The 12,794-nt window shown below is 38.7% G+C and overlaps 1 protein-coding gene across 2 annotated transcripts in view; it reads right to left on the minus strand.

Moving 5' to 3' along the window:
• Positions 1–12,794, minus strand: part of FCHSD2 (FCH and double SH3 domains 2) — a 259,676-nt gene that overhangs the window by 8,479 nt on the left and 238,403 nt on the right. For both annotated transcript variants that reach the window (XM_046685615.1, XM_046685616.1), the window contains one exon: positions 3,774–3,908. In XM_046685615.1, the coding sequence (XP_046541571.1) occupies positions 3,774–3,908 (135 nt within the window). The remainder of the gene's footprint in view (positions 1–3,773; positions 3,909–12,794) is intronic.

Consider the following 12,794-nt stretch of genomic DNA (forward strand, 5'->3'; position numbering starts at 1 on the left):
TTGATAATATCTTCCTTATAGGGTGATCAAAGGGATTACAAACATATATATATATATATATAGGGTACCAGGCACACAGTACTTCATAAATTGTAGCTAACAATATTACTCATGATTTGAAGCATAGATCCTAGGTTTTCCCAGACACCCACAGTGAGCTGGTTGCTTCATCCTCCTCCTGTTCTTATAAGGCTTTGTGCGTCCCTCTAACACTGACCACCATGGCAACTACTTAGTTGCTTGCCCTTGTGGGCTTTCTACTGGAATAACTTACTTAAGGCAGGGAACGTAATTCTTCTCACCCCAAGTAACAACAGTAAGTGGTCAGTAAATGGTCATTAAATACACACAAGGTCTCACAGTGCCTCCTGAAGTCCTAATCTCCAGTGACAGCCTGAACTCCACAGGCAGCCATGCCCTCGATTCCCACCACCATCTCTCCAAATTTCCTGTTTTATTTTAAAACAATATGCTTTTTTCTGATTATAAAAGTACATGTTCATTGTAGAAAAGCTGGAAAATATGCATAATTGAGATCTTAAGGTACATACAATTAGGTATTTTTTTTGACATAACATAGCATTTCTTCTTACATAAAAAACTTTCACTGATGTAATTTTCAATTATCTTGATAATATTACATTCTATGGTTATATTATATGTTATGGTTACATTACATGAATGGTTAATTTATTTAAGTATTCCCTTACTGGATTGCCAAGTTTAAGCTATTATAAAGTAGTGCTATGATGAAAGAACACTGTTTCCAAAATGTTTTTCTATATTGTTGGTCATTTCATTAGGACAGATGCTAGAAGGGTCAAGTTATGAGCATTTTTAAGGCTTTTTGAATCGCATCCTAAAATGTAGCTTTTCTTTCTTCTCCCCAGATTAATCTGGGCCTTCTTTGCTGGTTTGGACTAGAGGAATCACTACCAGGCCTAGTCAGTCTCCCTCTATTCTAATCTATCCTCTAGACTAGCTATACCACCACCAGGGTCACCTTAAAAGCCTAATCTGACTTTAGGACATCGGTGGCTGCTCCCAGCCAGGACAAAAGCCAAACCTCAGTCTGGTCTACACGGCTCTTTACTGTCTGACAGCAAACACCTTTACTTCCTGCTGCTCTGTTCCCCACACTCGATGCTCATGCGCCACTGACTTCAACATTTCCTGAACACTCCATTATCTCATGGCTCTGTCTCTGGATCTGCTGCTCTCTTGGCTTAGAAGGCTCTTTCCCTTCCCTACCTTCTGTCTCTAGAAAGATCTTATTGACCTAATTTAAGTGGTGCCTCATCTGTAAAGCTTCTCCCAACCCTCACAGGAAGAATTAGCAGTTTTACCTCTACTCTGTTTTCTAGTTAGTCATTGACACATATTCCATTCTTCAGTTTAATATTCATTCCCCTAGACTACCCATTCCTGGAAGGCAGGGACTGCGTCCCAGTCAATCTCATACCCTCAAAACTTACCACATATTGGGCACTCCATAAGTGTTTGTTTAATGATTAATGCATTAAATAGATTTTTATAGGCTGGTTTATATAGGGATAGGCTTGCAAAATGCCAATAAAGGGAATGCTGGATGAATGTGAGCTGTTTATAATCACTCAGACATGTAGGGCCCTCTCCATTTAAGGACTTTAACTTTTTTTTTTTTTGCTGAGGAGTATTCGCCCTGAATTAATACCTGTTGCCAATCTTCCTTTTCACTTGAGGAAGATTTTCCCTGAGCTAACATCTGTGCCAATCTTCCTCTATTCCATTTGTGGGTCACTGCCACACCATGGCTGCCAACAAGTGGTGGAGGTCTGAGCCCGGGAACTGAGCCTCAGGTGTTGAAGTGGAGTGCACCGAACTTAGCCACTAGGCCATGGGTCCAGCCCCTAAGGACCTTAAATCTTAATTCTGAAACTTCAAAGTAAATATAATACATAGAAGTGAGATAGGGAAACATTCTCAACCCTAGTTTTATAATACTCTGTAAGATCTTTCCAAGTATCTCAAAGGTAACTTCAAATTTTCAAAAGACTATCAAAAGAGTTTACAGTGAAAAAAAAAATTCCTCCCCTTTTAGAAAACAGGAAGTATTATTAATTTAAATATATAATGAAAGGATGTTAAACTGAAAAAAGTCTGGGAATCACTGACATTGAGGAGTAAATACCGCCAACTTTTGGCTCTCCAGGGATGGTGCTGGGGGAGTGAGGCTGTCCCATGTATGACTGAAGGTCTCTCCAGACCCTTCCTCTGTTGTGGTCCCTTAAGCACTGGGTCTCCACCAGCATGGGAGCCAGAGGAGGATTCATCTCTTCATAGCTTCCTCATATCATTCATTTATTCAGCCCACAATTATTTCCTGAGGACCTTCTATGTGCCAGGTACTGCCCTAGGTGCTGAAGACACACAGACAAGGATTCTGCCTTCATGGACCTTTAGTGTGGAGTCAGACAAAGAAATACAAAAACAAGTAAGATTAAATTTGACTGGTGATAAGTGCTATATAGTAAAAAAAAAAAAAAAAAAAAAAGAGGGCAAAAGGGCAGTGGGACAGAGTAGTGACTGACGAGTCAGTCAGGGAGACCTGAGGAGGTGCTATTTGAGTTGAGCCTCAATGAAGAGCAGTGGGCAGCTAACCAAGATTTAGGAAAAGACAGTTCTAGGTGGAGGGAGCAGCAAGTGCAAAGCTGTCAAGTCAGGAAAAAGCCTGGTGCTTCTGAGACTGAAAGGCAGCCAGATGGGCTACTGTGTAGACAGTGGGTGGCGGAATGGTCTGACATGAAGCTAGGGAGACTGGCAGGGGCCAGATCAATCTGCACATTATAGACTCTAGCAAATGTTTTTCCCTGTGCGATGGAAAGCTTATGAAGGGTTTTAGGCAGGGCAATAAAATTATCTCCTTTACGTGTTAAAGATAATTCTGGCTGCAGAGTGGAAAATGGACTGTTGGAAGGCAAGTATGAAGAAGGGATACCAATTATAGCCTTTTCCTTTACAGTAGTCAAAGCAATGGCCTAGACCAAGCTGGTGAAAAGCGAGTGGATTCAGAATATGTTTGGAGGTGGACTCAATAGGACTGGCTGATGGACTGGCTGAGTGGACTGAGACAAAGAGAGGAACCAGGGAATTAAAACTCAGTTTACTTCACATGAGTAAAAAGTTATTGTGAAAGCAGGGTAAGGGCGAGAGAGATTAAGAACTATTATACCAAATCAGGTTTGGGAATGCTGCCATCTATTTATCCAGGTCCCTGCTTAACATGGAAATAAGAGGTGGTTATATTACTATTAGGAAAGGTAAAGTTTAAAAAAACTGCTCTGTAAAACAATTTTCTTGCAATATCAGTTTTAAAGGTCATCCTAATGGAGGATCTTAAGGCAAGCAGGCAACTGGTAAGGGTAAAAGTTCTATTTACTGAAAATGTACAGGATGCCAGGCACTGTAAGTGCTTTGCTATAGAAGTGTTATCTCATTTAATCTTCAAACTAGCTCAATAATATTATCCCCATAAGTAAGAAAACTGAGGCTCACAGAGACTAAGGGACTAGTGTGGTCAGATAGCTCCTAAGTGGCAGAGACAGGATTTTAACCCAGACAGTCTGATTCTGACGCTAGAGCCTAGACCCTTCATCATTATGTTACGTTGCCTCTAATACTAACTAGACATCGATTTTATGTTAAGCCCAGTCTGAGAGGCTGAGTTGATACAGTTACGTGTATCTTCAGAGTTTCACAATTTAATATGAGCAATATGTTAGAGAAATACAAACCTTGTAGGAATAAACAACTTTGCAGGTGAGTGGATAATTTCTTAAGGTGCCAGAAGGGCTGGAACTGCTGTCATCAAAAACATCCATGTTGTCTTCAAACTCTTCTCCTTCTTCTCTTTCGGTGTCTGCATTCAGCTAGGAAAAATTAGAAGCCTTTGACTAGCTTGCTTACTAAGAACATGGTTGAAAGCAGAAAAAACACACTTAAAATCCGATTGTTTCAAAATGTTAATTTACTTATTCAACTGCACTTGCATTTTTCATGTCATGAAAGGACAGAGATATTTTTCTTTTTAAAACCAAGAGTAAAATGTTTTTCTAATATATAAGAAATATTACTATCCTTTCACTTTTCACTGAACACCTCTTACCATTTTAAACTGATCATATTGGGAAACATTAAACAGATTTCTAAATGCTACCAAGGATGTGGAGAAACAGGCTTTCATCTACGGCAGGGAGAAACGTAAATTGATACATCCTTTATAAAAAAAAAAACCGCCTACTGACATTAAAAACTAAACATACCACTTGATCTAGCAATTACACTTTTGTGAATCCAGAATGGAGAAATAAAAGCACCAGGACGTAAGACTATAATTCTAGGATGTTTACTGTAACATTGCTGGTAGTGGCAAAAGCCTGGACACAACCTGTACGTCCATCAACTGAGGAAGTTTGAACAAACTATGATGTGTCTGTACTACAGATAAATAACACCTAATAAAAATGAGTTAGGGAACAGAAAGTCCACAAACAAACTCTCGTTATATGGTTAAATGATTTTTGATAAAGGCCCCAAGACCATTCAACAGGGAAAGGACAGTCTTTTCAATAAATGGTACTGGGAAAACTGGATATCTACATATAAAAGCATGAAGTTAGGCCTTTATCTTACAAAAATTAGCTCAAATGGATTGAAGACCTAAACATAAGAGCTAAAATTATAAAACTCTTAGAAGAAAACATCAGGGAAAAGTTTATGACATTGGATTTGGCAATGATTTCTCGGGTATGACACCAAAAGTATAGGCAATAAAAGAATAGATAAACTGGACTTCATCAAATTAAAAACTTTTGTGCATCAAAGGACAACAGAGTGAAAAGACAATCCACAGAATGGGATAAAATATTTGCAAATCATATATCTGATAAGGGATTAATATTCAGAATATATAAAGAATGCCTAAAACGCAACAATAACAAAAAACCCAATTCAAAAATAGGCAAAATATTTCTCCAGAGAAGATATACAAATGGCCAATAAGCATATGAAATGATGTTCAACATGACTATCAGTAGGGAAATGCAAATCAAAACCACAACGAGATACTCATTAGAATGGCTATTATCAAAAAAACAGGAAATAACGAGTGTTGGTGAGGATGTGGAGAAGATGGAACACTCGTGTGCTGGTGGTAGGAATGTAAAATGGTGCAGACACTGTGGAAACCGGTACGGCAGTTCCTCAAAAACTTTAACATAGAATTCCCATATGATCCAGTGATTCCAATTCCAGGTATATACCCAGAAGAACTGAAAGATGGGGCAGGAACAGATATTAGTACACCAGTGTTCATAGCAGCGTTATTCACAACAGCCAAATGGTAGGAGCAACTTGAGTGTCTGCTGACAGAGGAATGGATGAACAAAATGTGGTATACACGTACAATAGAGTATTATTCAGCCTTAAAAAGGAAATAAATTCCGACACATGCTACAATATGGGTGAACCTTGAGGACATTAATGTTAAGTGAAATAATCCAGTCACAAAAAGATAAATACCGTGTGATTCAACTTTTATGAGGTCCCTAAGCAGTCACGTTCATGGAGACAGTGCAATGTTGGTTGTCAGGGATTAGGGGTTAAGGATTGGGGAGCGATTGTTCAATGGGTACAGAGTTTTACTTTTGCAAGATGGAAGGAGTTCTGGAGATGGATGGTGGTGATGGTTGCACAACAATGTGAATGGACTTAATGCCACTGAACTGTATAGTTGAAAATGGTTTAAATGGTAGATTTTATGTTACATATATTTTGTCACAAAGAAGAGGACAGTCCTTTTTGAAATGTAGGACAAGGAAAATAATTTTTTTTTTTTTAAAAAGATTTTATTTTTTCCTTTTTCTCCCCAAAGCCCCCTGGTACATAGTTGTGTATTCTTCGTTGTGGGTTCTTCTAGTTGTGGCATGTGGGACGCTGCCTCAGCGTGGTCTGATGAGCAGTGCCATGTCCGCGCCCAGGATTCGAACTAACGAAACACTGGGCCGCCTGCAGCGGAGCGCGCGAACTTAACCACTCGGCCACGGGGCCAGCCCCAAGGAAAATAATTTTTTAACCCAATTTCAATGTATATTACTCTCCATAGTTAAAAGGCATATATTAATTAAAATGGTGTTGAGTATTTATATGAGCATAAATATCTGACAGGAGGAGGCAGAAAAAGAAAGATAAAGCCTGGAGAACAGAGGAGATCACTGACTTGCTTTTTACATACCTCTGTACTACCTGAACTATTAAAATAAGCTACGTTTTACTTTTTAAACTAAAAATCCAATAAAGAAGAAACAAAATAGGCTCAGAGATTTCTGTTTCTAGCTATATAAGAGCACTTATTTGGCTACTTCTTTCTATGTTCAAACATACAAAGGCACCAATGTTTACACATTAAGGATACAAGGAACAGACAGTCAGAATTGGGCCTCACAGTAGCACAATTAATTTAAATACCAAATACCTACCGTATGTTGAACACTTTGCTAGGCTCTTAGATACAAAACGCAGGACACTGTGCCTGCTTTGTAGGAGGTCATGTCCAGAGTGGAAACTACCACAATTAAATGCTAAGTGCACAGGGGCCTGTGGATATGGAAGAGGCGACTGGAGAAGGTCAGAGATTTCCCGGGATTCAATGAGTCAAATAGTAGAGGCTGCCTATAGTATTAAGTTCTACCTTTTTTTCCCCCTGCTTTTTTCTCCCCAAATCCCCCCAGTACATAGTTGTATATTTTAGTTGTGGGTCCTTCTAGTTTTGGCATGTGGGACGCGGCCTCAGTGTGGCCTGACAAGAGATGCCATGTCCACGCCCAGGATCCGAACCAGTGAAACCCTGGGCTGCCCAAGTGGAGTGCATGAACTTAACCACTCGGCCACAGGGCTGGCCCCTAAGTTCTACTTTTTAATGAATTAAAATGATTTCCCTTGAGTAATTATCACTAACGTTTTAAAATCGACTCTTCTTTTAACTGCTATTTCCCTAAATAAAATCTAGAGAACTGTGTGTGTGTGGGGGGTGTTTCAAAAGAACAAATAGCAAATATTTCCTGTCAAATTTATTGCTTCCATTTCAAAGCCCCTGTAATATTCTCATTTATAATTATTATTAAACATTCTCCACAGCTGAGTGGGGTAATGTGTCTCATCTTACAAATAATTCATCCATGTCAGTCAGGTCAATGACAAAATAGACTCAAATCTTGACCTTTCAAATCATCTCAGGCTTATGATTCTATTGTTTTCCAACAGGGCATTGTGTCATATAAAAGGATCACATACTAGAAATTGCCATAAAACTTACTTTAAACATATTCGTATACAGTCATGTGCTGCTTAACGACATTTCGGTCAACGGCAGACCACATATATGGCAGTGGTCCCTTAAGATTAGTGCCATATAGCCTAGATGTATAGTAGGCTATGCCATCTAGGTTTTCTAAGTACACTCTATGATGTTTACACAATGACGAAATCACCTAAGGATGCCTTTCTCAGAAAACAGCCCTGTTAAGCGACGCATGACTGTTTACTTGGAAGACATTGCTTTTATATTCTAGTAAAGGTTATGACATTTAAAAAAACTGTTAGCATTACAAGAAAACAAAACACCCATACATCCATAAAAACTAAAATTAAAGCCAATATGGGTAGAACATGTTTCCAAAAATATATAAGGAATGTTAACATATACTGTACTTTGCCACTAGGAATCAATCCAAAACGTTTCATCTTGGCAACGCTGGTTGATACTAAACATTCCTTTCTTTCTCCTTTATTTTGAGTTCATTTTTTGATTCTCAAGGAAAGGAATGAAAGGTTGCTGTCACAGCAATAGGGGTCACTGCCATATGCTTTTGCAGTCTTCTAGCAGCTTTCCAAAGTATGTCATCTCAGAATAATTTCTTCCTTTTTCCTCTTTCACCCCCTGTAACTTAATTGTTACAATGTTTTCTTGACCCAGCATTTCTAAAATCACATTCTTCCTCTGTTTCTCAACAACTGCTCTCTGATCCCTTTTACTTCCTGTCACTTGACAGAACTTCAATCAAAACTATTCTTTCTAGCTGTACTAATATTTTTCCTTTTTTAGATGTTATAAAATGCTTACTCTTACTGCCAGGGCAGATAAGAAGAATATTTTTGAGTTGGTTTTAGTAGCTGTCTTCTTGTACTCAGCAAAACAACCTCGAAGGGCTTCACCGACTTTATGGTGCTGTCATGAACTGGAATGCAGTGGGTCCTTGGGTCTGATCGACTTGGGTCTGAACGCTGACTATGCCATGACTTGTTGTGTGACGGTGGGCAAATTTTTAAATTCTCAAATTCAACAACCTCATCTTTATAACCACCTCTTCACAGGGTTATCATAAGGATTAAATGAGGTAATATATTTAAACGCCTAACACATGCTTGATACATTAATAAATCATTACTTTTGTTGTTTTTATGAGGAAAAGAGAATCTAGATAAAGAATCTGGTGATATCCAAAATAGAGGAAGGCAGCTCCTTATAACTGACTAGCAGAACCTCTGAATTCCATCTAGACAGAGATCTGATGACAGTGAACATCATTTCAAATACAACCCAAGTAGTTATAAAAGATGAAGTTGAAAATATCAGCAAAGTGGATTTCTGCTTCCAGGAAGTATGGAGTATCAGGGACCAGACACAAGTTCCTTCCAGAAATAACTAACAAACTGCTCAAAATAGATGAAAGAACAGTTTTTTTCCCCTTCTTTTTCTCCCCAAAACCCCTCAGTACCTAGTTGTATATTTTAGTTGTGGGTCCTTCTAGTTGTGGCATGTAGGACGCCGCCTCAGCATGGCCTGACGAGTGGTGCCATGTCCACGCCCAGGATCCAAATCAGCGAAACCCTGGGCCACCAAAGCGGAGTGCGCAAACTTAACCACTTGGCCATGGGCCGGCCCTGAAAGAAGAGTTTTTAAGACACTGGACATGATGCAATGAAAGACAGTGATCCTTCACTGACGGGAAACAAGCAATTTCTCCAACTTCGTGTTGGAAGAAAGTTTCCAGGCTGAGACAGTTTCCCCTGAGACAAGTTTCCAGGGGAAGAGAACCCAGGCAGAGGACGGTGGTCTCCCTGAATTGAGGATATGGAACTGGGAATTCAGGAAGGCCAAAGTGGCTAGAGTTCAAAGGGCAGGGTATTGCAGCAGAAAGAGATACATAGAGAGAACTCTGGAAATCTGCAGAGGGTCCCCCCAAGTCTCCTGCTGAGTACTGATCAGCACATGTATGTGAAGAACTACCTGAAGCTAGGGACAGAACCACTCAAAGGATGAGAGGGAATGATTCTCAGCACTCACACAGATCTGGGAAGACTTCCTGTTTCCTCTTGACAGAGTGAAAAACCTCATAAGGTAGAGGGCATCAGGTAAGAACTCAGAAATCAGTAAGGATATAGAAGAAATGAACAGCCGCTATGAACCAACTTGACTTAATTGACATTGTTAGAATATAACACCTGACAACAGTACATAAGGAACACTTACCACAAAATAAAGCAAGTCTCAGTAAATTTAAAAGAATTCAAGTATGTTATTTGACCACACTGGAAATAAATTAGAAGTCAAAAATAGAAATATACCTGTAAAATCCCCAAATAGTTGGAAACTCAATAACACTTCTAAACAACACAGGAATCAAAGAAAAAATTAAAAGGCAAATTAGAAAATATTTTGAACTGAATAAAAATGGTAACACAATGTATCAGAATTTGTGCAATGGAGCTAATGCAATATTTAGAGAGAAATATTTAGTACCAAATGCTTATATTGGAAAAGAAGGAAAGTCTTAAACCAACGACTTCGGCTTCTACCTTAAGAAATTAAAAAAGAGAAAATTAAATCCAAATTAATCAGAAGGAAGGAAATAATAAAAACCAGAGCAGTAGTCGATAAAATAGAAAAACAACAGGGGAAAAAAAATCAATGAAATCAGAAGCTTGTTCTTTGTGATGATCCATCAAATTGATAAGCCTCTAATAGAATGATCAGGAAAAAAGAAAGGAGATATAACCAATATCAGGAATGAGAGAGGTGATGTCACTACAGATTTGTGAGGTACTCAAAGGATAATAAAGGCATATTATGAACAACTTCATGTCAATAAAGCTGGCAGCTTAGATGGAATAGACAAATTCGTTGAGAGACACAAATGATCAAAGTCAACTCATGAAGAATAACTTGAATAACCCTATAAACACTAAAGAAATTGAGTTTGTTGTTTAAAAACTCCCACAAAGAAAACTCCAGGCTCAGATAACTGCTCTGGTAAAATTTTTTTTTTTTGAGGAAGATTAGCCCTGAGCTAACATCTGCTGCCAATCCTCCTCTTTTTGCTGAGGAAGACTGGCCCTGAGCTAACATCAGTGCCCATCTTCCTCTACTTTATATGTGGGATGCCTACCACAGCATGGCTTGACAAGCAGTGTATAGGTGCGCACCCAGGATCCGAACCGGTGAACCCTGGGCTGCCGAAGTGGAACGTGTAAACTTAACCGCTGCACCACTGGGCCAGCGCCTGCTCTGGCGGATTCTACCAAACATTTAAGGAAGAAAAAAGTCTACACAATTCTACACAAGCTTCCAGAAAACTGTGTAGAAAGGGAGGAGATACTTTTCAAATTATTCTGAGAGAAGCAATATACCAAATCCAGACAAAAATATTACAAGAAAATTGTAGATTAGTGTCTGCCATGAACAGAGATACAAAAATGCCTATCAACATTTTAAAAAATCAATTCCAACCAATATATAAAAAGGATGATATATCATGATCCAGGTGGAGTTTTTCAGGAATATGAAGTTAGTTTAACATTTGAAAAATCACCAGTGCAATTCTCCATATTAACAGACTTAAAAAGAAAAATAGGGGCCAGCCCCGTGGCAGAGTGGTTAAGTTTGCGCGCTCCAGTTCGGTGGCCCAGGGTTCTGCTGGTTCAGATCCTGGGCGCGGACATGGCACCGCTCATCAGGCCATGCTGAGGCGGCATCACATATGCCACAACTGGAAGGACCCACAACTAAAAATACACAACTATGTACCGGGGGGCTTTGGGGAGAAAAAAGGAAAAATAAAATCTTTAAAAAAAAGGCCCAACTTCCTTTAAAAAAAAAGAAAAATAATTTGACAAGATCCAACATCCATTCCCATCAGCAATCTAAAGAGAAATAGAGAAAACTTCCTCAGTATGATCAAGGGCACCTACAAAAACCCTACTGTTACCGTGATACTTAATGGTGAAAGACAGGCACCTTTCTGCCTAAGTTTGGGAACAAGGCAAGGGCATCTGCCAGCCCTCACACTTCTATTTAGCATGGTACTGGAGAGTCTAGTTGTTATAGTAAGAGGACAAAAGGAAGCAGAGAAGGAAACAAAAGGCATCTGAATTGGAAAGGAAGAAGTTAAACTGTCCTACATGTAGGTGACATGTCTACATAGAAAATCTACAAAAAAACTAGTACAACTAATAAATGAGTTTAGCAAGGTCGCAGGATGCAAGATCAGTGTACAAAAATCTATTTATTTCTATATATCAGCAATGAACAATTGGAAATCGAAATTAAAAAACCGAATTTACAATAAAAACTGAAAGAGTTAGTCTGACAAAGGATGTGCAAGATCAATAGAATGAAAGGATGTTCAACATTATTAGGGAAACGTAGATTAAAACTACAATGATACAGCATTACATGTGTATTAGAATGTCTAAAACTAAAAAGACTGACCATACAGATAGTGCTGGCAAGGCTGTGGAACAACTGGAATACTAGTGTGCTACTGATGGAAATGTGAAATGGTACAACCACTTTGGGAAATAATTTGGCAGTTTCTTAAACTGGTAAACATACTCTCTATATGAACCAGCCAAAAAGCATGTTCCTAGGAGTTTTACTTGTAATAGTCCAAAACAACCCAAATGCCCATCATCAGGCGAATGGATAAACTGGTACAGCCATTCAATGGACTACTACTCAGTATTTAAAAGAAATGAACTATTGACACATGCAACAACACGGATGATCCTCAAAATAATCATGCTGAGTGAAAGACGAGACAAAAAGAGTACATATTGTATGGTTCTGTTTATGCAAAATTCTAGGAAACGAAAACTAATTTACAGCGACAGAAAGCAGATCAGTGGTTGATTGAGGGGCAGGAACGAGGGATTACAAAGGAGCATGAGGAAATTTTTGGGGGTGATGGATATGTTTCTCATCTTAATTGTGGTGTGAGTTTCACTGGCGTATACATATGTCACAATGAATCGGATCTAAACATGTGCAGTCTATCATATGTCAATTATACCTCAGTAAAGCTGTTAAAAAATATCAATAAAGTTTGGGAATGTTAATGACCACTGGTCACGTAGTACTTACAGATACTACAAGACCATTACAGTCGTGTGCTATCTAACAATGTTTCAGTCAATAACCAACTGCATATACAACAGTGGTCCCATAAGATTAATACCATATAACCTAGGTGTGTGGTAGGCTATATCATCTTGGTTTGTGTAAATACACTCTATGATGTTCGCACAATGATGAAATCACCTAATGACGCATTTCTCAGAAATGTCCCTGTTGTTAAGTGATGCATGACTGTAATTACACTGAAAATATGACATTCAATGAGGATTCAACAGATGCTAAGAAAAAAAGAAGGAAGAAAGGAATGCTCAGCGATTAAAATGAATCATGATAAAAGTTAGAG

The sequence above is a fragment of the Equus quagga genome, chromosome 14 (assembly GCF_021613505.1).
Source record: "Equus quagga isolate Etosha38 chromosome 14, UCLA_HA_Equagga_1.0, whole genome shotgun sequence".
Taxonomy (NCBI): domain Eukaryota; kingdom Metazoa; phylum Chordata; class Mammalia; order Perissodactyla; family Equidae; genus Equus; species Equus quagga.